This window comes from Heptranchias perlo, chromosome 7 (assembly GCF_035084215.1).
Source record: "Heptranchias perlo isolate sHepPer1 chromosome 7, sHepPer1.hap1, whole genome shotgun sequence".
In the NCBI taxonomy this organism is placed as follows: domain Eukaryota; kingdom Metazoa; phylum Chordata; class Chondrichthyes; order Hexanchiformes; family Hexanchidae; genus Heptranchias; species Heptranchias perlo.
In genome coordinates, this window is record NC_090331.1 from 89,280,437 (window position 1) to 89,307,372 (window position 26,936).

The 26,936-nt window shown below is 47.2% G+C and overlaps 1 protein-coding gene across 3 annotated transcripts in view; it reads left to right on the forward strand.

Moving 5' to 3' along the window:
- LOC137323948 (neuropilin-2-like) overlaps positions 1-26,936 on the forward strand; it is a 124,564-nt gene that overhangs the window by 49,660 nt on the left and 47,968 nt on the right. For all 3 annotated transcript variants that reach the window (XR_010963475.1, XM_067988094.1, XM_067988093.1), the window contains exons 5-9: positions 1,027-1,182; positions 3,853-4,022; positions 8,960-9,115; positions 24,153-24,297; positions 25,246-25,604. Coding sequence is in view for 2 of the 3 variants with exons in the window: in XM_067988094.1 (XP_067844195.1) it covers positions 1,027-1,182; positions 3,853-4,022; positions 8,960-9,115; positions 24,153-24,297; positions 25,246-25,604 (986 nt within the window). In the remaining variant the exon portion in view is untranslated. The remainder of the gene's footprint in view (positions 1-1,026; positions 1,183-3,852; positions 4,023-8,959; positions 9,116-24,152; positions 24,298-25,245; positions 25,605-26,936) is intronic.

Consider the following 26,936-nt stretch of genomic DNA (forward strand, 5'->3'; position numbering starts at 1 on the left):
TAACAGAGACCCTGATGGTGAGATTCCCTCTTTAACAGAGACCCTGATGGTGAGATTCCCTCTTTAACAGAGACCCTGATGGTGAGAGTCCCTCTTTAACAGAGACCCTGATAATGAGATTCCCTCTTCAACAGAGACCCTGATGGTGAGATTCCCTCTTTAACAGAGACCCTGACGGTGAGATTCCCTCTTTAACAGAGACCCTGATGGTGAGATTCCCTCTTTAACAGAGACCCTGATGGTGAGATTCCCTCTTTAACAGAGACCCTGATGGTGAGATTCCCTCTTTAACAGAGACCCTGATGGTGAGATTCCCTCTTTAACAGAGATCCTGATGGTGAGATTCCCTCTTTAACAGAGACCCTGATGGTGAGATTCCCTCTTTAACAGAGACCCTGATGGTGAGATTCCCTCTTTAACAGAGACCCTGATGGTGAGATTCCCTCTTTAACAGAGACCCTGATGGTGAGATTCCCTCTTTAACAGAGACGCTGATGGTGAGATTCCCTCTTTAACAGAGACCCTGATGGTGAGATTCCCTCTTTAACAGAGACCCTGATGATGAGATTCCCTCTTTAACAAAGACCCTGATGGTGAGATTCCCTCTTTAACAGAGACCCTGATGGTGACAGTCCCTCTTTAACAGAGACCCTGATGGTGAGATTCCCTCTTTAACAAAGACCCTGATGGTGAGATTCCCTCTTTAACAATGCCCCGGAGATTCCCTCAATTTGCTCTTTCTTTGACTTTTGAAGTCAGTATTGTATTTTGGTTCTTGTGGAGCAGGAACTCAATGTCACCTCTCTCCGCCCTCCAAACACAAACTCTGAACCGAGAGAAATGCCGAAGATTGAGTTGCCCTCGAAGGATCGCACTTGAAATGTGGATGTGTTTATCTGTTCAAGCTGCTGTGTGTATCCGGCATGTTTTAGTTTTTAGAGAAGGTTTCAAATTGGAAAGGAAATGCCTTTTGGAACCTGCTCCAATTTCAAACATTTCCTCTGAATTTCTTCTCCTCCCTCGCAGTGAGCCCTCTGATTGGACGCTATTGTGGTTCAAAGATCCCAGCGGTGATCCGTTCTGATACTGGAATCATGTCGCTCACCTTCCACACGGATATGGCCGTGGCTAAAGACGGCTTCTTTGCCGAGTACAACATCACAATGAAAGAAACTTCAGACTGTAAGTAGGATCTGGAGCTTCACGGGGGAATGGGTGACCTGCAGGGCTCACTGGATTGACCTTTCACCTTCAAGTTCAGACACGATGATAAGGGCCTCAAGCGAAATGAATTTATAACGAGACTCAATTCAGTTCCTACCCAATGATGGTCCATAGCACAAACTTCAACCTAACTGGACCCTAATGAACACTAAATTGATGGCCTCACTTAGCGATTTCGCAAGGATGGCTGGTATGGGACATGAAAATGTCACATTGGTGCAATATTCGGAGGCTGTTGGGTCCAGTATACATGCAAACCCCATATATCTTGTCACAGTTGTATCTCTTGAGCCAATAGGACAGTGTTGGTTCAGCACCTGGCCAGTGAGTCTCCTTCCGTCTCCCTTTCCCCCAAGGCACTACCTGATAAATACGTCTACCTATATATGTGCAAGACTTGTGACTAGTGAATGACCATCACATTTTAGACTTGCACAGAGCATCAAAAGTATTTTTTAAAAAGCCAGTAATTTTACGCTGGTTTCTTCTGACCTGGCACGAGAAATTTGTGACTCTGCAAACTTCTCTCATGAGTGGCAATTAACCTCTGATTGACCTCAGGCTTTACAGTAATTAAGACTCTGTTGCCTTCAATGGGGGCAGGCCAATTTTAACACAGCTCTGCCTCAGCAGCAGAATAATACGCGCGCACTTCATCATGTGACCCACCTGTTGTGATAAGGCAGTGCGTCACCTGACCTGCAGTGAGCAGTGCCACGGGAGAGTCACCAGTTTAATGTTAACAGGGTATAACTAGTTGATTGACCTCTGCATATTAAAAATAACATTGGATGTTGCCAAAGTTAAGGCAGTAATTCAATCTCAGGCTTCAACTTTCTTTACTGAAGGAACGTTAAATGTTTCGAATAGATACCAAAGCAGGCAATATTCTGGAGTTAATATACCAGAGGATAGTATCTCGAGGCTTTGTCTTTGTGGCTGCAAATGGAGTCTCGGGATGTGAGGGGCACATGTACACTAGGAATTTTATTGCGGTTCTCCCGATTTCCTGGCGTAACTTCGGCAGAAATCCCAGATGGGGATGGGGTTTTGGCCAATCCCACATCCGATGGCCTGATCCATCCCACATGAATGGGGTTTTGGACGATCTCCCACCACAGTTAAAGGGGCCGATCGGGAGGGCTCCCGCAGGAAATTCCCAGCAACGCATGGTCCTGTCAACTTGCACACACCTTGAGCTGCGAATATGAACAGATTTTGTTGCTGTGCATCAGGGTTTAAAGACAGACCCATGCCCAAGCCCTTCAGACCCACAAGATTCCGACAGCACAAACCAGCCAATAAGAGATATGAGCCCGAGCTACCAGGGCCACATTTCCGAGGCTTGGTGGAGCCACATCTGGCCCGCAGGCTGTGGTTTGGACACCTCTGTGCTAGAAAGAGGGGCCGAATGGCCTTTTCTCATCCCTGACTTTTATTGCAAATACAAACTCTGCGGAGTGAAGGAGTTTATGTCACGATCTGAGCAATTCCTATTGAATTGCCGTCTTCATAGAATCAAACTGTACAGAAAGAGGCCAATCGGCCCATCTTTAACTTGTAACATGCGCCGCTTCTCTGTAACATGCAGACACGCCCAGGGGCGGGGGGGGGGGGGGGGGTAGAAATTCGTCTTGGGGCGGCAGCGTCAAGCGGATGACATCGCATCAGCCGCTCGCTATACGCCCCGCTCGATATTCAGTTCTGTTGAAGTGTATGGCCAGCGGGACCCCGCCAACTTTATGATGCCACCCCGAGCCGAATTTCTACCCCACAACGTTCGGTCTCACTGCAACACCTGCCACACCTTCAGCGAGAGCAACACTCCTGCCCGAATTATCCGGTCACTTTTATCATTCACTAACTTTGCTCCTTAGAAGCTGGGGAAGAGTAACGCTGACACAAACCCAGCATCCAACTCGAAACAAGCTTCAATAATTAATAATGTTACCTAGTCCCGTTTGCACCAAGTCCCGTTCACCTATCACCCCTGTGCTCACTGACCTACATTGGCTCCCGGTCCGGCAATGCCTCGATTTTAAAATTCTCATCCTTGTTTTCAATTCCCTCCATGGCCTCGCCCCTCCCTATCTCTGTAACCTCCTCCAGCCCTACAACCCTCCGAGATCTCTGCGCTCCTCTAATTCTGGCCTCTTGCGTATCCTCGATTTTCGTCGCTCCACCATTGGCGGCCGTGCCTTTAGTTGCCCAGGCCCTAAGCTCTGGAATTCCCTCCTTAAACCTCTCCGCCTCTCTCCTCCTTTAAGACGCTCCTTAAAACCTACCTCTTTGACCAAGCTTTTGGTCACCTACCCTAATATCTCCTTATGTGGCTCGGTGTCAAATGTGAAGCGCCTTGGGATGTTTTACTATGTTAAAGGTGCTATATAAATGCAGGTTGTTGTCGTTGTAGTGTGAATACAAATGTGGTACAATGAATACCTGTTGATTCATTTACCTCCTTGTATATCACTGTCAAACATCTGACATGCTGTCCATAATTTACCAATAGCCTTTCAGTATCCTTCAAGCATTTCTAACCAATCCAGCTGCCTTGTGAAAGCCCAACTTTAGCTGCACACCGGGTCAAAGGTTACAACTCGTTAATATGTTCCATTGTATTTCTAGCCTATCAGTGCAATGGCCCGCTGGGAATGGAGTCTGGTCAGATCAGCAATATGCAGATCTCTGCTTCGTCATCCTATTCTCTGGGAAACTGGGAAGCAAGCCAAGGACGACTCAATTACCACATCAATGGTTGGACACCTAACGAGGACACGATCAGGGAGTGGATCCAGGTATGTCAAGAATCCCAAACTAGAAACAGGCTGTTGAGCAGGATGCCAAAATGTGCCTGTAGGGTTCAGATAGAGGGGCGGATATTGCTCATCGGCCTGTGCCCAAAATGTCTGAACTTGCATGTTGGGGGCTAGGGATGTTGGGTACCAGCAGCTATCAAAGGGTTGCTGGCTGCCTAATCAGTGCTGCCATCGTTTTTTTGGGGGGTACAAAGTCCCCAGTGAAAGATTGGCCATTGGAGGCCTCGTCAAAGGTGGGCCCGAAAGTGAAGGTGGCCTTATAACAATCAGAGGGCTAGCCAGGATAACCATTCATCATTTTTGAAGTGGGCCTCCCCTGTAGTGCTCAGTTTTGCTCTCTTTCTCGCTCAGTCATTTTTGACTGACTGTTTTTCCCATCTCTTTTTCCCTCTCCTGTGGAGTGAGACCATCACATCCATTCAGACCCTCCTTAAATGCTCCCCGCCCTCTGATTGTGCAATTCCCCACACACCGAGTTCCCAATCAGAATGATAAGAGTCCACTTCTAAACCATCCCAGCACATCAACACCCCACAGAGGTAATTAACTTTTGATCATGTTGGAAAAGCTGTCAGCCGTTGGTAGCATTCTCACCTCGGAGTCAATGATCAGACAATGATCAGATTATCTGGTCATTATCACACTGCTGTTTGTGGGACCTTGCTGTGTGAAAATTGGCTGCCATGTTTCGTACATTACGACAGTGATATCACCTCAAAAGTACTTCATTGGCCGTGTTGCGCTATGGGATGTCCTGAGGCCATGAAAGGTGCTGTATAAACCACCTTCTTTCTTCCTTTACCTTAACACACCACGAACAACTGTACTGATGCTTCCATGCCGAGAAAAGCTACAGGTTAATGAACAGTCTTAGTAAGATCTCCTGAATTTCTCTCCGGCTGAAAGTGGGACGTTTTATCTATTAAACTGCACCTGAATTAACATTGATCCCCTTTCATTTGCCAATGGTGCTCAGGAATGCCGACAGTGCATTTAGCTCTAACTGGCAATGGATTGATGGCAGCTTTTAAACTGAGTGAATTGTTTGAATGAATTCACTCTCTTATTGATTTCATTGTCATTACAATATTCTGAGGCAGGGAGAGTCGTAGCACCAGGTAGACCTTCTCTCTGCTCTTCCTTTCCCCTCCAGGATTGGCCTGGAGTCTCCAGGAATTAAAGATTAATCTCCAGGACACTGCTGCGAGCAAACCTGGAGAAAAATCATACGGGCATTAAAAAAATTGTGCTTCTAAAAAAAGTTTCTTTGAACATTTTTGTTCACTAGTTAGAAAAATATTGGACATGAGAAAAAAGGCTGTTCGACTGACAGTCAAGAATCATTGAATCGGGAAATGAAGACTCTATTCACTTTTTGATTGTCGTAGGAAAGTGATGCACTGCGAGGACCTGTTGGGTAACCAAGGGTGGGAATGGGGCGGCTGGAGGCAGGAGGTCATGTGATCAAACCTCCAGGAATACAGTCAACCAGAGTTGGCAACCCTATTCTCCACCCCCACCCATCATCCCCCCTCTCCCGCCTCCCCCCCCCCCCCAAACACCCTTCATATTGTCTATTCAGGACCACCGTGAGTCACCGGGACCCGACAACTGCTCGCAGTCCATACACCCGAATTGATGAGAAACGGACAATGCGATTGGTCGCGAGCAGAGTAAAAATGGCGGCAGTGAACCCGTGCTTCTCCCAGACCCTCTTGGGGCCTTAAATATTCAGTCCCTCCACCACCGGCGCACCGTGGCTGCAGCGTGTACCATCCACAGGATGCACTGCAGCAACTCGCCAAGGCTCCTTCGACAGCACCTCCCAAACCCGCGACCTCTAGCACCTCGAAGGACAAGAGCAGCAGGCACATGGGAACAACACCACCTGCATGTTCCCCTCCAAGTCACACACCATCCCGACTTGGAAATATATCGCCGTTCCTTCATCGTCACTGGGTCAAAATCCTGGAACTCCAGACCCAACAGCTGTGTGAGAACCTTCACCACACGGACTCCAGCGGTTCAAAAAGAAGGCGGCTCACCACCACCTTCTCAAGGGCAACTGAGGGGTGGGCAATAAATGGCGGCAATACCCACATCCCGAGAATGAATTTAAAAAAAAGATGTGAGAGGAATTCACACTCTAGTGACGGTAGATTGTTAAGGGCACTGAGAATTATGGAAGTTTAGGCCTAATGACTGCAAAAAACCTATGAATACAGAGAAACAGCAAGTGTGGTTAAACACGAATCTGTCACACTGGCTGAAGGTGCAAACAAACTAAACTTTAGGTGTTCTTTAAAATTAATTTAGCCGATTGCTCCTGAATGTGTCAGGATACTGCTCTAGTGATGCAGCACGAAGCCGAAGTGGCCATTACACAAAGTCCGTGCCTGCACAGTGATTGTTGGTAGACTATTCAACCATGTAGTGCATCACTTCCAGGCTCGTGTTGTCCTCTGCTGACAGTTACACACTCAACAACAACAACTGGCATTTATGTAGTGCCTTTAATAGAGTAAAACATCCCAAGGAGCTTCACAGGAGCGTAATCAGTCAAAATTTCACATCGAGCCACATATGGAGATATTAGGACAGGTGAGAGGTCGGTTTTAAGGAGTGTTTTAAAGGAGGAGAGAGAGGTAGAGAGATTTAGGGAGGGAATTCCAGAGTTTAGGGGTTCGATAGGGTAGATGTAGAGAAGATGTTTCCACTTGTGGGGAGTCCAAAACTAGGGGCCATAAATAGAAGACAGTCACTAATAAATTCAACAGGGAATTCAGGAGAAGCTTCTTTACCCAGGGAGTGATTAGAATGTGGAACTCGTTACCACATGGAGTAATTGAGGTGAATAGCATAGATGCAGTTAAGGGGAAGCTAGATAAACACATGAGGGAGAAAGGAATAGAAGGGTATGCTGATAGGTTTAAATAAAGTAGGGTGGGAGGAGGCTTAGGTGGAGCATAAACACCGGCATAGCCTGATTCTGTGCTGTAAATTTTAAGTGCATTCTATGTAATACCCTACAAACCGGACAGAGACCAGTTAACTTTGCTCTGGTTTTACCACAGATCCAGCAGAGCTTGTCCTAATTTATTCTGCTTGTCAGGAACTGATAGGAACACAGGAATTGCTGGGCGAGAAAAGACCAATGTCCAATGAGTTGGCCTTATACCATCCTGGTAGCCGCATGATACAATGATAATGGAGTTATAGACTAATCATAGCAATCAATCTCTGTTAATGAGTCTACAACAGACCCGGACAAGGTGAGGAAAAGCCCCAGTGGTGGAGAGCTCAGGGAACCACAGGTCCAAAGTCACCTGTTCCTCCCAAGCATGTTACACTTACCAAATGTCACGTCTCAAATTAACTCATGTACCTGTATCCCAATCTCGAATACAGAACCTTTTGAGGGTTAACGGCAAGAGAGAAAGGAGCGGCTTTACGAATGAGATGCACGGGAAGGGCAGTGTTACTGCCTCAGTTTGATAAAAGTTTAACATCCCACCCCTCCCCCAACCAGCATTTAAAACAAAATTGTTTATGCGGCACTAAGCAAGCAGGTGATGAATTGATTAAATTATGGAACGGGGCTCAGGTCCTGTCTTGCTTGAGTGGTCCGTCTGAGGCAGTTTGCTAATGATTATCTGAGTAAGCATTTTGGCTCCTGATGGATTCATTACATTTTCACATTCTGACATGTGGCACTCCTGCTCTCGGCTATCATGGCGAAGATCATTTTTAAACCAGTTGCAGCCTCGTTAACTGCCCATCGCTGCGTGTGGATAATCTTCCTCCATCTTTAGTACTGGAGTTAGCGGGGGGATGGGGGGAATGGGGAAGACTGCACAGCTAGATGGCATGGGCTGTGCCACCATTGCCCCATCTCACAATCGCTAGGGCCCCCAAATTCTTGGAGCTGGAGAAGGCAGAAGCCTGATTTCAGCCCCCGGGGGGGGGATGGGGGGGGAATATGACGCAACCCAGTCCCACCAGGATTTTACCCCATTTTGACCATCCCTTTTAAATCCTGGTGGTTGGTGGGGGGGAGGGCTCGGAGTGGATCTCCTGCCCACCACTCGCCATATCAAGGCAGCATGTCAGGGGGAGTTCCTGGGCTAGCCTGGGGATTTCTCCCTTTAGGCCCTTGAAAGGCCTCAGGCTGGCGGAACCCACACCATTAAGACCCGGCCCAAGTGTCTTTGCAGCCTTCTGAAGGCCTCGAGCCTTCGCTAGACTAAAGTAATCAACCCCGGAACGTTTTTGTTTTGAAGGAGTTACTTTAAAGACCTTACAAGTAGTTGGTTTGATTGATTGGGGAGCAGGGGCAAGAAAGCGATTCAAGCTTTGTCATTATTCAGATAAAGTGCAAAGTTTGAGCAGAGAAAGGTAATAGTACCCCTTCATTTTCAAATTCCTCTATAACCTCACCCTTCCCTATCTCTGTAACCTCCTCCAGCCCTACAACCCTCCAAGATTTCTGCGTTCCTCCAATTCTGGCCTCTTGCTCATCGCCGATTTTCATCGATCCACCAATGGCAATTGTGCCTTCAGCCATCCAGGCCCTAAGTTCTGGAATTCCCTCTCTAAACCTTTCCACCAATCTCTCCTTAAAACCTACCTCTTTGACCAAGCTTTTGGTCACCTGCCCTAATATCTCCTTATGTGGCTCGGTGTCAAATTTTGTCTGATAACGCTCCTGTGATGCAACTTGGGATGTTTTACGACTACATTAAAGGCGCTATATAAATGCAAGTTGTTGTTGTTGTTCATCCCCCAGCCTTGGACTCCAAGACTGGGGCCATTAACTGCTTTTGAAGAACAAAATGCCTAAATTAATTTGACTTTTGGGAAAAGGTGTTGTTTTGTTTTAAAAGTATGGTTTTCTTCTCCTCCTCTTCTTGCTGCAGGTGGACCTTGGGATACTGAAAATCCTGACTGGCGTTGCCACTCAGGGGGCAATCTCCGTAGATACGTCCAAGACTTACTTTGTTAGCACCTACAAGCTGGAGGTGAGCTCTAATGGAGAGGACTGGATGACCTATCGACAAGGGAAGAACCACAAGGTAATGGCTGATAGATTTTCATTATGTAAGAGTATTAAGGGATATGGAACCATGGTGGGTAGACGGGAGTTAAGAAACAGAGCAGCCATGATCTAATTGAATGGCGGAACAGGCTTGAGGGGCTGAATGGCCTAGTCCTGTTCCTACATTCCCATGACGGCTCTGACCTTTGACATTTTTGCTGAGCCGGCACTTCAGGACGTGGGAGGGGACTGGAACACATCTCCTTTTTCTTTTAGACCTAGGCCTCAAATTTCCTCCGGTACTGCTCCACATGGCACAAGCACGGAGGGATGGATCACCCCACACAGCCAATTGGAGAGAGGGAACTCTCATCTGTCGCTCTGCGGCGGGTGCAGATGTAGGTTCCAGAGGTGATGGGACCGTGTGCCAAACTTTGCCCCACCCAGTGCTTAAGTAATTGTTTGAGTGCGATGGAGCCTTTGTTATATTGGCGGTCAGTTATGGAACCATGAATAAGCTGGTTCACAGTAATTTCTTTAGGGATTCCCTGAGCTCCCTATCTCAGCTATCCACACCGAACAGACATGTGTAGTTTTATCAAGAGAGACAAAAACATCAATCAAATCTATACTGTTTCAATATACACGTGCCTGTACATGTAAACTTTCTCAGACTGTCATTCAGTAACCGCTCCCCACAGCACCCTATTACTGACTATATCTCTACTGATGTTGATCCAGCTCCCTCACACTGTCACTCGGTAACCCCTCTCCCCTGCATCCTCTTACTGACTGTATCACTACTCATAGAATCATAGAATCATAGAAAATAGGAACAAGAGTCGGCCATTCGGCCCTTCGGGCCTGCTCCGCCATTCAAAATGATCATGGTTGATCGTCTAACTCAGTACCCTGTTCCCATTGTGACCCCCTGGTTCCGGACTCCCCAGCCATCGGGAACATCCTCCCTGCATCTAGTCTGTCTAGTCCTGTTAGAATTTTATATGTTTCGATGAGATCACCTCTCATTCTTCTAAACTCTTGTGAATATAGGCCTATTGATATTAATCCAGCTCCCTCACACTGTCGCTCAGTATCCCCTCCTCCAGCTCCCTGTGTTACTGACTGTATCTCTACTGATATTAATCCAGCTCCCTCACACTGTCGCTCAGTATCCCCTCCTCCAGCTCCCTGTGTTACTGACTGTATCTCTATTGATATTAATCCAGCTCCCTCACACTGTCGCTCAGTATCCCCTCCTCCAGCTCCCTGTGTTACTGACTGTATCTCTATTGATATTAATCCAGCTCCCTCACACTGTCACTCAGTATCCCCTCCTCCAGCTCCCTGTGTTACTGACTGTATCTCTATTGATATTAATCCAGCTCCCTCACACTGTCGCTCAGTATCCCCTCCTCCAGCTCCCTGTGTTACTGACTGTATCTCTATTGATATTAATCCAGCTCCCTCACACTGTCGCTCAGTATCCCCTCCTCCAGCTCCCTGTGTTACTGACTGTATCTCTATTGATATTAATCCAGCTCCCTCACACTGTCGCTCAGTATCCCCTCCTCCAGCTCCCTGTGTTACTGACTGTATCTCTATTGATATTAATCCAGCTCCCTCACACTGTCGCTCAGTATCCCCTCCTCCAGCTCCCTGTGTTACTGACTGTATCTCTACTGATATTAATCCAGCTCCCTCACACTGTCGCTCAGTATCCCCTCCTCTAGCTCCCTGTGTTACTGACTGTATCTCTATTGATATTAATCCAGCTCCCACACACTGTCGCTCAGTATCCCCTCCTCCAGCTCCCTGTATTACTGACTGTATCTCTATTGATATTAATCCAGCTCCCTCACACTGTCACTCAGTATCCCCTCCTCCAGCTCCCTGTGTTACTGACTGTATCTCTACTGATGTTGGTCCAGCTCCCTCACACTGTCGCTCAGTATCCCCTCCTCCAGCTCCCTGTATTACTGACTGTATCTCTATTGATATTAATCCAGCTCCCTCACACTGTCGCTCAGTATCCCCTCCTCCAGCTCCCTGTGTTACTGACTGTATCTCTATTGATATTAATCCAGCTCCCTCACACTGTCACTCAGTATCCCCTCCTCCAGCTCCCTGTGTTACTGACTGTATCTCTACTGATGTTGGTCCAGCTCCCTCACACTGTCGTTCAGTATCCCCTCCTCCAGCTCCCTGTGTTACTGACTGTATCTCTACTGATGTTGGTCCAGCTCCCTTATTCCATGAGAGCCTGGAACAACAGACCAGTACCTGCAATGAGCATTCACCACTGAAACAAAAATAATTTTTGAAAATTAAAAATAAATAGATAAAAAGGATGTGGAAAGTTTGCTAGAATTCTTTTTAACCGTTTGCTTTTTGAGAAAAGTGCTGTTAATGAGATTTTTCCTTGGGTCTGAAGGGTCACAGATTAAATTACAATCATCAAAACACAGCAGTGAAAGAAGGAATTAGAAGCTGGTGCTGCCGATCTTTTGTCAAGACAAGGTGGATTTCTTTGCCCAAATAGAGCTCAGTAAATGGTTTGAGGGATGTGAAAGTTAGTACTTGGTGTGCTGACCCTAAACCTGCCCCTTTTCTCACATTCCCACTTACAGCATCAATCCTGTCAACATGCCACTCTCTCAGTTAACCCCCACCCCCCTCTATTGTTATCTGGGAGGCCCGGGTATCAGCTCAGTGTCAGGGTACTTGAGGGAATTCAGCAGTAAGCCGGGAGTTTGCGGAGTGTCACGGAGGGTTGGGATTGGGGTTGGGGTTTGGGGTGGGGGTGGTGGGAGGAGGGAGAGGAGGCCTGCTCCAGGCTCCGTGTAATAACAGTCTCTGATCAGGTAGTGGCAGCTGGGTCAATTACTCTCAGAGCAGGGCTTCCTGTGGGTGGGCACCGCTGTCTCCAAGGGAACCATGCTTTATTGTTGATGTGCAGTTGTCAGCTGGGGAGGCAACGTCATAATGTTGTGACAGTTGAGACTTTGGAGGAAAGAAACAGCAACCACCAACAGCGAGCAAAAGAAAGAATGAATTTGCATTTATATGGCGCCTTTCACGACCTCAGGATGTCCCAAAGCGTTTACAGACAATATAAGTGCTTTTTTGAAGTTTGTTCACTGTTGTAATGTAGGACACGCCGCAGTCAATTCACACACAGCAAGGTCCCACACACAGCAATGTGATAATGACCAGATCATCTATTTTAGTGATGATGGTTGAGGGAACATTCATTTCGCACAAGTGACCTCCCTGCAGCCACTCACTGGTTCTCACTGCAGTACTGAGGGAGCGCTGCACTGTCGGAGGGTCAGTACTGAGGGAGCGCTGCACTGTCGGAGGGTCAGTACTGAGGGAGCGCTGCACTGTCGGAGGGTCAGTACTGAGGGAGCGCTGCACTGTCGGAGGGTCAGTACTGAGGGAGCGCTGCACTGTCGGAGGGTCAGTACTGAGGGAGCGCTGCACTGTCGGAGGGTCAGTACTGAGGGAGCGCTGCACTGTCGGAGGGTCAGTACTGAGGGAGCGCTGCACTGTCGGAGGGTCAGTACTGAGGGAGCGCTGCACTGTCTTTCAGATGAGATGTTGAACCGAGGCCTGGTCTGCCCTCTCAGGTGGATGTAAAAGGTCCCACAGTACTATTATGAAAATGAGCGGGAGAATTCTCCCTCGTGTCCTGGCCAGTCTTTATCTGTACTGAGACTGAAACAATCCAGCTCCCTCCCAGTGTCTGTAACAATCCAGCTCCCTCCCAGTGTCTGTAACAATCCAGCTCCCTCGCAGTGTCTGGAACAATCCAGCTCCCTCCCAGTGTCTGTAACAATCCAGCTCCCTCGCAGTGTCTGGAACAATCCAGCTCCCTCGCAGTGTCTGTGACAATCCAGCTCCCTCCCAGTGTCTGTAACAATCCAGCTCCCTCCCAGTGTCTGTAACAATCCAGCTCCCTCCCAGTGTCTGTGACAATCCAGCTCCCTCCCAGTGTCTGTAACAATCCAGCTCCCTCCCAGTGTCTGTGACAATCCAGCTCCCTCAGTGTCTGTAACAATGCAGCTCCCTCAGTGTCTGTAACAATGCAGCTCCCTCCCAGTGTCTGTGACAATCCAGCTCCCTCCCAGTGTCTGTAACAATCCAGCTCCCTCAGTGTCTGTGACAATCCAGCTCCCTCAGTGTCTGTAACAATCCAGCTCCCTCCCAGTGTCTGTAACAATCCAGCTCCCTCACAGTGTCTGGAACAATCCAGCTCCCTCCCAGTGTCTGTAACAATCCAGCTCCCTCCCAGTGTCTGTGACAATCCAGCTCCCTCCCAGTGTCTGTAACAATCCAGCTCCCTCAGTGTCTGTAACAATCCAGCTCCCTCCCAGTGTCTGTGACAATCCAGCTCCCTCCCAGTGTCTGTAACAATCCAGCTCCCTCAGTGTCTGTAACAATCCAGCTCCCTCCCAGTGTCTGTAACAATCCAGCTCCCTCCCAGTGTCTGTAACAATCCAGCTCCCTCCCAGTGTCTGTAACAATCCAGCTCCCTCGCAGTGTCTGTAACAATCCAGCTCCCTCGCAGTGTCTGTAACAATCCAGCTCCCTCCCAGTGTCTGTAACAATCCAGCTCCCTCGCAGTGTGCTGTAACAATCCAGCTCCCTCCCAGTGTCTGTGACAATCCAGCTCCCTCGCAGTGTCTGTAACAATCCAGCTCCCTCGCAGTGTCTGTGACAAGCCAGCTCCCTCCCAGTGTCTGTGACAATCCAGCTCCCTCCCAGTGTCTGTAACAATCCAGCTCCCTCAGTGTCTGTAACAATCCAGCTCCCTCAGTGTCTGTAACAATCCAGCTCCCTCGCAGTGTCTGTAACAATGCAGCTCCCTCCGTGTCTGTGACAATCCAGCTCCCTCCCAGTGTCTGTAACAATCCAGCTCCCTCAGTGTCTGTAACAATCCAGCTCCCTCCATGCCTGTGACAATCCAGCTCCCTCGCAGTGTCTGTAACAATCCAGCTCCCTCAGTGTCTGTAACAATCCAGCTCCCTCAGTGTCTGTAACAATCCAGCTCCCTCCGTGTCTGTGACAATCCAGCTCCCTCAGTGTCTGTAACAATCCAGCTCCCTCAGTGTCTGTAATAATCCAGCTCCCTCGCAGTGTCTCCCTCCCGGTGCACTCCTCTCATGCTCTGAAACTCGCCCAGTGACGGAATTGAATGCTGGGAGTGGGCCTGAGACATGACATAAAACCTTGTTTTATGTTTGCGATTCGGAAGCACCTGTGCCTTTATCGGCTGCCTTTTTGCCGGAAGGAGTTGATTTTAAAGTCAGGACGTGACAGTTACTGAGCACTCTTTATTTTTCTTCTTCCTTGTTACTTTTCGAAGTTGATTATTTTTTTGTAATATCCAACTTTGCTCCAGGAAATACTTAGGCAATGGATCAGTGACTGTGCTGGCTCCCTGCCCCAACATAGTAACTCCAGCTTCAGCACCTCAAACTCCTTGCTGATAGATTGCCCAGTAGCTTGTTAACACTTCCCTGAAGAGATAAACTTGCCTGAATTATAAACACTCACTGTGATCACTTTAACGGCTGGCAATCAAAGGGGAGTATATCACTGGAATGAGAAAAGGGGGGAGTATATCAATGGAATGAGAAAAGGGGGGAGTATACCAATGGAATGAGAAAAGGGGGGAGTATACCAATGAAATGTGAAAAGGGGGGAGTATATCAATGGAATGAGAAAAGGGGGGAGTATATCAATGGAATGAGAAAAGGGGGGAGTATACCAATGGAATGAGAAAAGGGGGGAGTATACCAATGAAATGTGAAAAGGGGGGAGTATATCAATGGAATGAGAAAAGGGGGGAGTATATCAATGGAATGAGAAAAGGGGGGAGTATACCAATGGAATGAGAAAAGGGGGGAGTATACCAATGGAATGAGAAAAGGGGGGAGTATACCAATGGAATGAGAAAAGGGGGGAGTATACCAATGGAATGTGAAAAGGGGGGAGTATATCAATGGAATGAGAAAAGGGGGGAGTATATCAATGGAATGAGAAAAGGGGGGAGTATACCAATGGAATGAGAAAAGGGGGGAGTATACCAATGAAATGTGAAAAGGGGGGAGTATATCAATGGAATGAGAAAAGGGGGGAGTATATCAATGGAATGAGAAAAGGGGGGAGTATACCAATGGAATGAGAAAAGGGGGGAGTATATCAATGAAATGTGAAAAGGGGGGAGTATATCAATGGACTGAGAAAAGGGGGGAGTATATCAATGGAATGAGAAAAGGGGGGAGTATATCAATGGAATGAGAAAAGGGGGGAGTATACCAATGGAATGAGAAAAGGGGGGAGTATATCAATGGAATGAGAAAAGGGGGGAGTATATCAATGGAATGAGAAAAGGGGGGAGTATACCAATGAAATGTGAAAAGGGGGGAGTATATCAATGGAATGAGAAAAGGGGGGAGTATATCAATGGAATGAGAAAAGGGGGGAGTATATCAATGGAATGAGAAAAGGGGGGAGTATACCAATGGAATGAGAAAAGGGGGGAGTATATCAATGGAATGAGAAAAGGGGGGAGTATACCAATGGAATGAGAAAAGGGGGGAGTATACCAATGGAATGAGAAAAGTGGGGGGAGTATATCAATGGAATGAGAAAAGGGGGGAGTATACCAATGGAATGAGAAAAGTGGGGGGAGTATATCAATGGAATGAGAAAAGGGGGGAGTATACCAATGGAATGAGAAAAGTGGGGGGAGTATACCAATGGAATGAGAAAAGGGGGGAGTATACCAATGGAATGAGAAAAGGGGGGAGTATACCAATGGAATGAGAAAAGGGGGGAGTATATCAATGGAATGAGAAAAGTGGGGGGAGTATACCAATGGAATGAGAAAAGTGGGGGGAGTATATCAATGGAATGAGAAAAGGGGGGAGTATACCAATGGAATGAGAAAAGGGGGGAGTATATCAATGGAATGAGAAAAGGGGGGAGTATATCAATGGAATGAGAAAAGTGGGGGGAGTATATCAATGGAATGAGAAAAGGGGGGAGTATACCAATGGAATGAGAAAAGGGGGGAGTATACCAATGGAATGAGAAAAGGGGGGAGTATATCAATGGAATGAGAAAAGGGGGGAGTATACCAATGGAATGAGAAAAGGGGGGAGTATATCAATGGAATGAGAAAAGGGGGGAGTATACCAATGGAATGAGAAAAGGGGGAGTATACCAATGGAATGAGAAAAGGGGGGAGTATATCAATGGAATGAGAAAAGGGGGGAGTATATCAATGGAATGAGAAAAGGGGGGAGTATACCAATGGAATGAGAAAAGGGGGGAGTATACCAATGGAATGAGAAAAGGGGGGAGTATACCAATGGAAAGAGAAATGTGGGGGGAGTATATCAATGGAATGAGAAAAGTGGGGGGAGTATATCAATGGAATGAGAAAAGGGGGGAGTATATCAATGGAATGAGAAAAGTGGGGGGAGTATATCAATGGAATGAGAAAAGGGGGGAGTATACCAATGGAATGAGAAAAGGGGGGAGTATACCAATGGAATGAGAAAAGGGGGGAGTATACCAATGGAAAGAGAAAAGGGGGGAGTATACCAATGGAATGAGAAAAGGGGGGAGTATATCAATGGAATGAGAAAAGGGGGGAGTATATCAATGGAATGAGAAAAGGGGGGAGTATATCAATGGAATGAGAAAAGTGGGGGGAGTATATCAATGGAATGAGAAAAGGGGGGAGTATACCAATGGAATGAGAAAAGGGGGGAGTATACCAATGGAATGAGAAAAGGGGGGAGTATACCAATGGAAAGAGAAATGTGGGGGGAGTATATCAATGGAATGAGAAAAGGGGGGAGTATACCAATGGAATGAGAAAAGTGGGGGGAGTATATCAATGGAATGAGAAAAGGGGGGAGTATACCAATGGAATGAGAAAAGTGGGGGGAGTATATCAATGGAATGAGAAAAGTGGGGGGAGTATATCAATGGAATGAGAAAAGGGGGGAGTATACCAATGGAATGAGAAAAGGGGGTTGCTTTCAAACACTACTGGCACACGGAAATAGGATGGAAATCAGGTGGGTTCTACAACGCGCGGTTCTACAAGTGAGAATTCCCCGTCCAATTTAGTTACTCGAGTTACTCATTTTCTGTTGAAGAAGAAAGTGACCCCAGTCAGTGTAGAGACAGCTCCTAAAGATCAATTCCTTGTCGTATCCAAACAATTAGGATAAAAATGACTAATCGACTTCTTTTCACAGTCCTCCCTTTTGTTTGCCCTTCTCTCGCTTTCTTTCCTTCCTTCTTTCTTTCTCTATCCTTTTTACTCTCATTCTTTTTCCTCTTCCTTTCTCTTCCCGCCACCCCCACCCATTGTCAAGAATCTATCTCATGGTGGGTACAGCACAGGAGGGAGGCCATTTGGCCCATCCTGCCTGTGCCGTGATTGCTGACAGCAGGATGTAATGTCAGGGGCTGATTGCTCTAACCTGGGCAGTAGATTCTGATTTCACTAATACAGATGTCCACCTCTGGTCCACACCCAGGTGTCTTAGTGCCTGAAGGCTGAGTTGGGAGAGGGGAGAGGATGTAAACTGACTGACCTTCGCAAATTGTAGCCTTCAGAATAAACACTTGGGACATGACGAATCTTTCCTTGAAGCTGTAAAGTACACGGAGCAGTAATGAAGGACGAGTGTTTGAATTACTGGAAATCACAGAGGTAGCGGGTTGTGGGGATGTTGGGGGAGGGGTGCTGGGTGACTGTTTAAAGGTACAGAGCCCCACGTTTAAAACACAAAACCTGAGTAACCTATTCAGCCCTAAGAAAGTTAAAATCGTTTCTTTTGGCCCAGTGAAGCAATAACAAAGAAAGAACTTGCATTTATAGAGTGCCTTTCACGACCTCAGGACGACCCAAAGTGCTTTTGAAGTGTAGTCACTGTTGTAATGTAGGAAACACGGCAGCCAATTTGTGCACAGCAAGTTCCCACAAACAGCAATGTGATAATGACCAGATCTTCTGTTTTTTAGTGAATATTGGTTGAGTGATAAATATTGGCCAGGATTCCAGGGAGAACTCCCCTACTCTTCTTCAATAGTGCTGTGGGATCTTTTACATACACCTGAGAGGGTAGACGGGGTCTCGGTTTAACGTCTCATCCTAAAGAGGACACCTCCGACAGTCCAGCACTCCCTCAGTTACTACACTGGAGTTTCAGCCTAGGTTTTGTGCTCAAGTCTTTGGAGCGGGACTTGAACCCACTCAGAGGCAAGAGTGCTACCCACTGAGCCACGGCTGACAAAAGGCAACGTGTCACTGAGCACGGTGGCCGTGTGAGATATGTGTTGACTAAAACAGGCCAGCTATGGTCCAGAACTCAAGGGCTACATAAGAAATCTGACTGTCGAATGAGATACGAAGCCATGGCCCTATCTGCCTCAAAAGACCTGATTAATATTCCTTCCTCAACCATGATCGCTAAAAGCAGATTGACTGGTCATTCATCTCATTGCTGTTTATGGGATGGTGCTGCCACAGAATGGTTGCTGCATTTGCCTATGTAGCAACAGTCAATGCACTCTAAAGTAGCTCATAGTGTGAAGGCCTTTGACATGTTTCCGATGTGATGAGGGGCTATTCAACTTGAAGCATTATCTTACTTACTCTTCCAAAGCAATCCTCAGGAGTTAATTTTGTACTTGGTTGGAGAGAAGCCACTGAGAGAGATGACTGCACAAGAACCGTCATCACTAGGAGTGGAAAGCACTTCCTGCAGCTCCCTCTAGTGACCTGGCTGGAATCTGACAAGCACGCCTGTGTAACAGGACATCCTGGAGAGGGCGTTTGAACCTGATGGTTGGGACCTGTGCTACCAGCTTTTCTGGTTCCTGGTCCTCATTTCTTGATATGAAGCCTCATTAAAACAAAATTATTTTCTACCTAATGCCCACTGTGTTCGGTAGTGCTCACCGAGTCTCTTCATCAGTGAGAACTTACTGTCCAGTTTACAGTTACTCGAGTCTCTTGATCAGTGAGAACTTACTGTCCAGTTTACAGTTACTCGAGTCTCTTGATCAGTGACAGCCCCTTGGAGGCATTGACTACTGGTTGTCATGCAGGTCATGGGTACAGCAACTTACTTAAGTAACCATTATTCACGTGAGAGCCTTGACAGTGAATGTTGTCAAGCTAATCCACTGTGGGGGGCATCATAATCAAACCTGATTCTAATCTCAGCTAACACCTTCTTGCGCACACTTCCACTAGGTAGCTATCAGGTGCGGGAATCCTGGCTGACTCTCCCATCCCTAGCCTAGAAGCACTGATAATGAGTACTGTAGCGCCCCATACAGGGATCAGCCTACTCAACCCTGGGTCCTCTCTGCTCTGGGCAGGGAGCCCAGCTCTTATGTGAAGGAATGAATCAATCAAGGCTAATCCTGGGAGTCTCTTCCACTTACATCTGTTACTCTGCAGGGGAAGAGGGGGAGATTGCTTCTAATCCCCATGTCATCTTGAGGCTTGTTAATTCTGCATTTACACTGATTCAAGTATAGAATTCCAATGTACTGCCGTATTGTAAAGAGGGCATTAAAATGTATCGGTAAAGCAGTTCTCCATTCATCACAATTAAATTGAACGGAGAGAGCAGGGTTATTGCTGCAATTGTTTAAGCAAAGGGAAACTAAAGAGCCCATAAGTGACCTCTAACAACCTGTTTGATGAATAGACTCCACTGGTTATTCATACCGCTGGTCGCACAGAATGTTCCCGACACCGAGTGAGACCACCTGGGGCGGGGGACGTGCCCTGACTGATGGTTCCCCCCCTCCCCCACTCCCCTCTCCTCCTCCCATGAATGCATCTGGCCTTTCAATACTCTGTGAACAACTAATGCTACACATGGGGGAGACATAGGGTTGCCAACTCTGGTTGGGCATATTCCTGGAGGTTTCATCACATGACCTCCCGCCTGGAGCTGCCCCGCCCCCCCGTACTCCTGCCATTGGTCCATCCGTCAGGCTCAGGGCCCTCCCACGGCCAATTGGAATGGGAACAGACTCTTTGATACTCGATTGAATTAATCAGTCAAACAGCCTTTTTCTCCCTTGTCCGAAATTTTTATAAGTAGCAAACAAAAGTATTCAAAGAAAACTTTTTAAAAACACTCCTTTTTAAAGCCCCTATGATTGTTCTCCTGGGTTTTTGCTCGCAGCAGCGCCTTGGAGATTAGACTTTAATTCCTGGAGATTCCAAGGGAATCCTGGAGGGTTGGCAACCCTAACTATATTGCCGTGCAAAATGGCCGCCATGCTTGCCTACATAACAACAATCCTTACAGAATTTTATTGGGCTTGAAATAGTTGTGAGAGAATTGATAAGGTGCTATATAAATGTAAGTGTTTCCTCTTGCTCACCTTGGAATGTCTGGCTTGGATTCTATACTCTCAAACCTGCCAACATTTCTCAACCCTAATTTAAAGAAACCAGGTTGCATTTAGTGGACAACCCATTTATACTGCAATATGTGGGATGGGATTGGAAGAGAGAGATGTAGAGATTTGTACGGAAATTAGCTAAGGTGAATTGGATTGAGACATCTGTGAGTTGGGGAGGTGGGAGCGGAGGGGGGGTTGGCGGGGCGGGGGAGCAGTGTAGAATATGAAGAGGTCATTTTAAAAATAAAATCAGTACACTGCCAGTTGAGACACGACTTGGGACAAGATCCTGAAGAAAGAATCAGGCCAGATGCTGAATAAGCTTTCTGGCGCATGCTTTGCGATGTTTTATGGAAATAACACAGGTAACTTGTAACTGGGGACCTTCTGTACATGCGGCAGGAAGGTTTCCTTCAGGACACAGTTTTCATTGACACCTCTTGGCTTCTGCAGGTGCTCTTGAAAAATAGGTCCCTGTGGCAAACTTCAACCTCCAATCCCATGGAGCCGAATTAATAGCCTGTACTATATTTAGACTGGCCCAGGCTAGACAAGAATGAGAGGCACTAAACGACTTAAATGGATAGGCATCGCTGAATCATCACTTCAAAGCTCTTGTCTTGCAAAATATAAATTCAAGAATCCAAACACAGGAAAAGTACCTTCCTCAGCCAGTCTCCAAGAATGAAATATTCTAACGTCACCCCCCCGCACCCCCACCACAGTCCATTAAATCATCATAACATATTATTCAGTAAATGGGGGTCCGGATGGTGGGATCATTCCTTTAAATGGGGGTCCGGATGGTGGGATCATTCCTTTAAATGGGGGTCCGGATGTTGGGATCATTCCTTTAAATGGGGGTCCGGATGGTGGGATCATTCCTTTAAATGGGGGTCTGGATGTTGGGATCATTCCTTTAAATGGGGGTCCGGATGGTGGGATCATTCCTTTAAATGGGGGTCCAGATGGTGGGATCATTCCTTTAAATGGGGGTCCGGATGGTGAGATCACCTCTTTTTAACTAGGAATCCTACTGGCAGGCTCCCTTCTGTTTAAATAGACTTGCCTATGGTGATTTGAATATATGACTGGACGACACTAAACCTCCAAGGTACTTCCAGAGCTCAGACCGAAGAGGCATCAGGAATCAATCACTCAACACGCAGAGAAACAATGGCAATGATCAAATGTATCAGGGCTTTTGGGGGTTAAAGCCAAGGCCGGTTACAAGGAATAAAAGCTGAGCAAGGGTGCTGTGCGAGGAGGACAAGCACGGGCCCCCTTTAATGGAAAATTCCAGCACGTCAAATTCTAGTTACACTTTAAACCAAAAAGAAAAGTCAGTAAATCTCCTTGCACTAAAACTCTGCTGCTGGGTAACTGCAGTCCTGTTCTAGCTTGAATAAGACTAATGTTCCAGCAGATAGCCTCAAAATTCTTTTGATCCCAGAGGCACTGTGCTGTAAAGGTTAGAGTTGTAAGTGAAATCCATCAGTTCCAGCGGCATTCAAATGCATAATTAGTCCATTTATATTCGCCGGTCTTGCTAAGATCCAGCCTAAATTAACTGCTCCTTCAAAGCGGAGCAGAGTTTTTATTTTAACTGGGACCACCGGCTGTAATTCCTCAGCTTCTCCCTGCGGTGAATATTCACGGCAGCCAAAAGACTCGTGCCCCACATTTCGGCAACTCACCGGTGCTATGACCTTCAGCTGTTTGAAGATTAAGCGGCAGATTTTCAACTTGCCACCCCGGGCATAAACTCCCCAGTTGTCATTCCGAGGAACCTGTTTTTAGAAGGGAGGCTGTGGGGGTGGGGGTAGGGGGGTGGAATTTTAACTGCCCCCGCTGGGAGGGGGACAGAGCAGGCCAGCGGTTAAAATTCCAATGGTCTTCTGGCCGTCCTCTGACCTTCCACCCTCTGTAATCGTCAGGTCATCCAAAGCTCTGTTGCCTGTATCCTAACTCGCACCAAGCCCTGTTCACCCATCACCTCTGTGCTCACCGATCTATATTGACTGTAGGCCTCCTTCTTTCAGATTGCAAGCTGAACTCTGACAGGGCATGGGTTGACAGGGCAGGACACCCCTTACACATTGCATGAGGTGACATGCAACATCTTGAGAGTGATGGTCGGACCATCACGGCCTGCTCCTGGACCCTGTGTGCTTGGATATTTGTCACCTGGGCGGAGTGGGGTGAGGGGGTGAACTAAACAAAGGCTCATTATCAGAGGCTGCGATCATGTCAGGATTTGTTCGAGCACAGTGTCCGAAATCCGCCATCCACTTGTAAGCAGCAGAGCATCAGCCACTCGCAAGATCACAAGATAGTTACAGACGAGGAAGGCCATTTAGCTCACCTGATTAATCCATCCCACCTTTTTTTTACTGTGTTTCTGCGATATCTTGTATTTCTCCCAGTGGGCCCCTTCTTTTTATCCCTCCTGCAAGATTTGTACAGGCCGTACCTCAAACTTTTAAATTTGTTTGCTGCTCCCGTTTAGGGTCCATGTTTGTTTCACAGGTCAGTTAACAGGACCTGCCTGATATTCCTTCTATTGAAAGTAACGGAAGGAAACTCCAGCGGTCTCTGTAACCGGCTTGTGATTCTCCCCGGCACATTTTCCTTTCTGCACTTTGCCCAGGTGATGCTGAATGCGCAGGTGGTCAAGACGAAGGATTACCCACTCACTCCTGCCTCCGAGCAGCAACATTAGTTTGAGTGAGTGAGGCTGCTGAGATAACATACAAGTGCACACACATACATAAGTGCGCACACATACAGGCATACACATACATGCAAATGCATACGTGCACACACATATGGGCACACACATACACATACATGCAAACACATCTGTGCACCCACATGCACGCACATGCATACGGGCACCCACATGCACATTCATCTGCACACACATGTGCACACACATACATGCACATATATACAGACACACACATACAAGCTCACATATACAGACACACACACACACATGCACACATATACAGGCACACACATACATGCACGTGCACATATATAGGAACAAACACTCATATAGACACATACACAAATACAGACAGATACATACACAAATACACACGCACGAACACAGATGCATGCACACGTATGGATAGGTGCACAGAGATGCACAGAGTTATTAAAACATAATCTATTTAGAGAGTCAGAGTTACATTCTCTGACATTTTAATCGAGACGTTAACCTGTTTAAATTAGCGGAGAGAGATATTTGAGCTGAGTGAGTTAAGTATTCGTGCAAGAATTTTGCCAACAACAACTTCCCCACACTCGAATGTTCCAGTACCAGGAACACCATGTGCTGGGTAAGCTGACCGTGCCTAGTGTTAGCAGCTAAGGGTCTGCGACTGGGATTCACTGGATTAGGGACAGGGTAAAATCAGCCAAAGTTTCCACTCCTGATCGCTAACTAGCTGAAAATCTGGCTTCTTGCATTATTTCTGGTTTAGAGTAGCAGCAGCACATTTAGAACTGGGAGAGGAGAGATTAAGGGATGACAAGAGGCAGCTTTAAACAAATCCACGCACGTGTTAACCTTTGACTAAAGTAGCGATTTCTTTCCCTAGTTATTTCCAGCCAACACGGATGGTAATGAGGTGGTCCTGAACACACTGACCCCACCTGTCCTGGCTCGCTTTGTTCGGATTAGGCCTCAGGTCTGGACAAATGGAATATCGATGCGTTTCGAGCTCTACGGCTGCCAGATTACAAGTATGTCTCCCCCCCCTCTACCCTTCAACCAGGAAAGCAAACGTCAAGACGAGTTAATGGCCTGCACTGTGGCAGTTGGTTCCTCATTAATGCAAAGCTAATGTGCAATGAAATGTTGTGACCCAGACAGGATTTTAAATAGACCGTGATATTCTTTTGTTTCTTTTGCCATTTTTATTCTCCCCGCTGATTTTCTGTCATCCCCTTTCTCTCCCGAATATGTCGTCTCCTTCGAGGGGTTCTGGTATTGTATCTCATCCAAGGGCCGTCGCTCACCTGAGACTAGATGGCCCTTCAACTGTGAATGGTCTCACAGCCAAATCCCATCCTGTGCTCACTCGGCATTCACACGGGGACTTTTCCAATAGGGAGCCTGACTAAGAAAGAAAGAACTTGCATTTATATAGCGCCTTTAGTGTAGTAAAACGTCCCAAGGTTCTTCACAGGAGCATCATCAGACAGAATTTGACACCGAACCACATAAGGAGATATTAGGACAGTTGAGGTGGGTTTTAAAGAGCGTCTTAAAGGAGGAGAGAGAGGTAGAGAGGTTTAGGGAGGGAACAAATGGGCAGGTGGGCTGATGCAATCCATCTGTGTGGAGACAGAAGAGCGTGGAGGTAGAAAGGCGGAGAGGGTTAGGGAGGGAACTGTAGAGCTTAGGGCCTGGGCAGCTGAAGGCACGGCTGCCTATGGTGGAGCGATTCAAATCAGGGATGGTCAAGAGGTCAGAATTGGAGGAGCGCAGAGATCTCAGAGGGATGTAGGGCAAGAGGAGGTTACAGAAGTGGGGAGGGTGGTGGCAAGGACAGTGGGGCATGATTAGAAGTGATTTATATCTGTAGTTTGGTTGGAGATTTGGCCGTGCCTGTGCAGACCACATAGGCCTCTTAAGTTCCAGTAAAAGGTATCCCCAATACCACGTGTTGACTCTCTCTCTTCTAACAGATGCGCCTTGCTCCGATACGCTGGGAATGCTCTCCGGACTCATCCCCGACTCGCAGATCACGGCCTCCTCCACGAGGGACTATCATTGGTTGCCGGGCAGTGCCCGTCTGGTTGCCAGCCGCTCCGGCTGGTACCCACGGCAGCCCCACCCTCCTCCTGGCACAGAGTGGCTCCAGGTGGCCCTGCCCGTCCCGAAGACCGTCAGCGCCATCATCATCCAGGGGGCGCGAGGAGCATCGGTGGGGGACGGCGGGACGGCAGGGGAGAACAAGGCTTTCGTGCGGAAGTTTAAATTGGCCTACAGCATGAACGGAGTCAACTGGACGTTCGTGAAGGAATCAGGAGGAACACGGCACAAGGTACAGCCTGTTCATTTTGTTTCATTTTTAAAAGTGTATTTGGGCTCAGTAAGGTTGACCGACAAATGGAATATTTAAATCCCCATTTAAAAAAATAAGGCTGCATATAGTGACACCACTATTCCTGGCCAGAATGGAGATGATTGGGTAATTCCCCTGTCAATCACGCCTGGAGACCGCACTGCTGTGAGTGACTGGGATTGATTTTACACACATCATTTGTATTATTTAACTATCCTCCACTCACTGCATTTTGCTGGAGAAATAATCCTGCTTTCGTGGGGAGACTGTCCGTCTTGAGTTTGTTTGCTGTAATTCATAGAGAGTCTATTTAAATAGACTCTGTTTGCTGAGTAAATAGACTCTATTTGCTTTAGAAGGTAGAGACTGTTTAAATAGACAAGGTTTGCTGGGTAAATGGACTCTGCTGTATGCCTAGAGACTATGTTTAATTAGACTTTGCTGAATAAATAAACTCTGTTTGCTGAGTAAATAGTCTTTGTTTGCTGTAGTGCATAGAGACTCTGTTTGAATAGACTCTGTTTGCTGAGTAAATCGTCTCTGTTGCTGAGTAAATCGTCTCTGTTTGCTGTAGTGCATAGGGACTCTGTTTGAATAGACTCTGTTTGCTGTAGTGCATAGGGACTCTGTTTGAATAGACTCTGTTTGCTGTAGTGCATAGGGACTCTGTTTGAATAGACTCTGTTTGCTGTAGTGCATAGGGACTCTGAATAGACTCTGTTTGCTGTAGTGCATAGGGACTCTGTTTGAATAGACTCTGCAGTAAACTAGAGTCTGCGGTGAGTCCTGCCCCACCTCCAACTCATTGGTTGACACCGTGGTGTCAATACCCACTCCGAGAAAGTAATTGCAATCATCTTCCTTGCTTTCCTGAAAGTGCTAAGGGTAGAGGGGGGAACTGGTTCCACAGATGGCAGCAGTTCTCCAGTATCTCACACAAAATGAATGGTCTAATATGCAAGTCTTAGAGACAGTGAGTTTTGGCGAGCTATTCGACCACAGGGGTTGACGCAGCTAAGCGCGATCCTGCCCTTATCCGATACCCCACGTGCTTTCCAGCTGGGCTCGCTGGATAGAATCGGGAGTGGGAACCTTAGCTGGCATTTTCCCATCCGGACAGTGAGTGTTGACGTACTATTCGACCACAGGTGCCTTCACAGCTAAGCATGACCCTCCCTTCACTGGATGCCAACACACTTTCCAGCTGGTGATCACTGGATAGGAATAGGAGTGGGGACCTTAACTGATTTATTTTTCCTTAGCCTGACAATACCAAAGTCAAATATGGCATCTAATGGCCATCACTTTAGC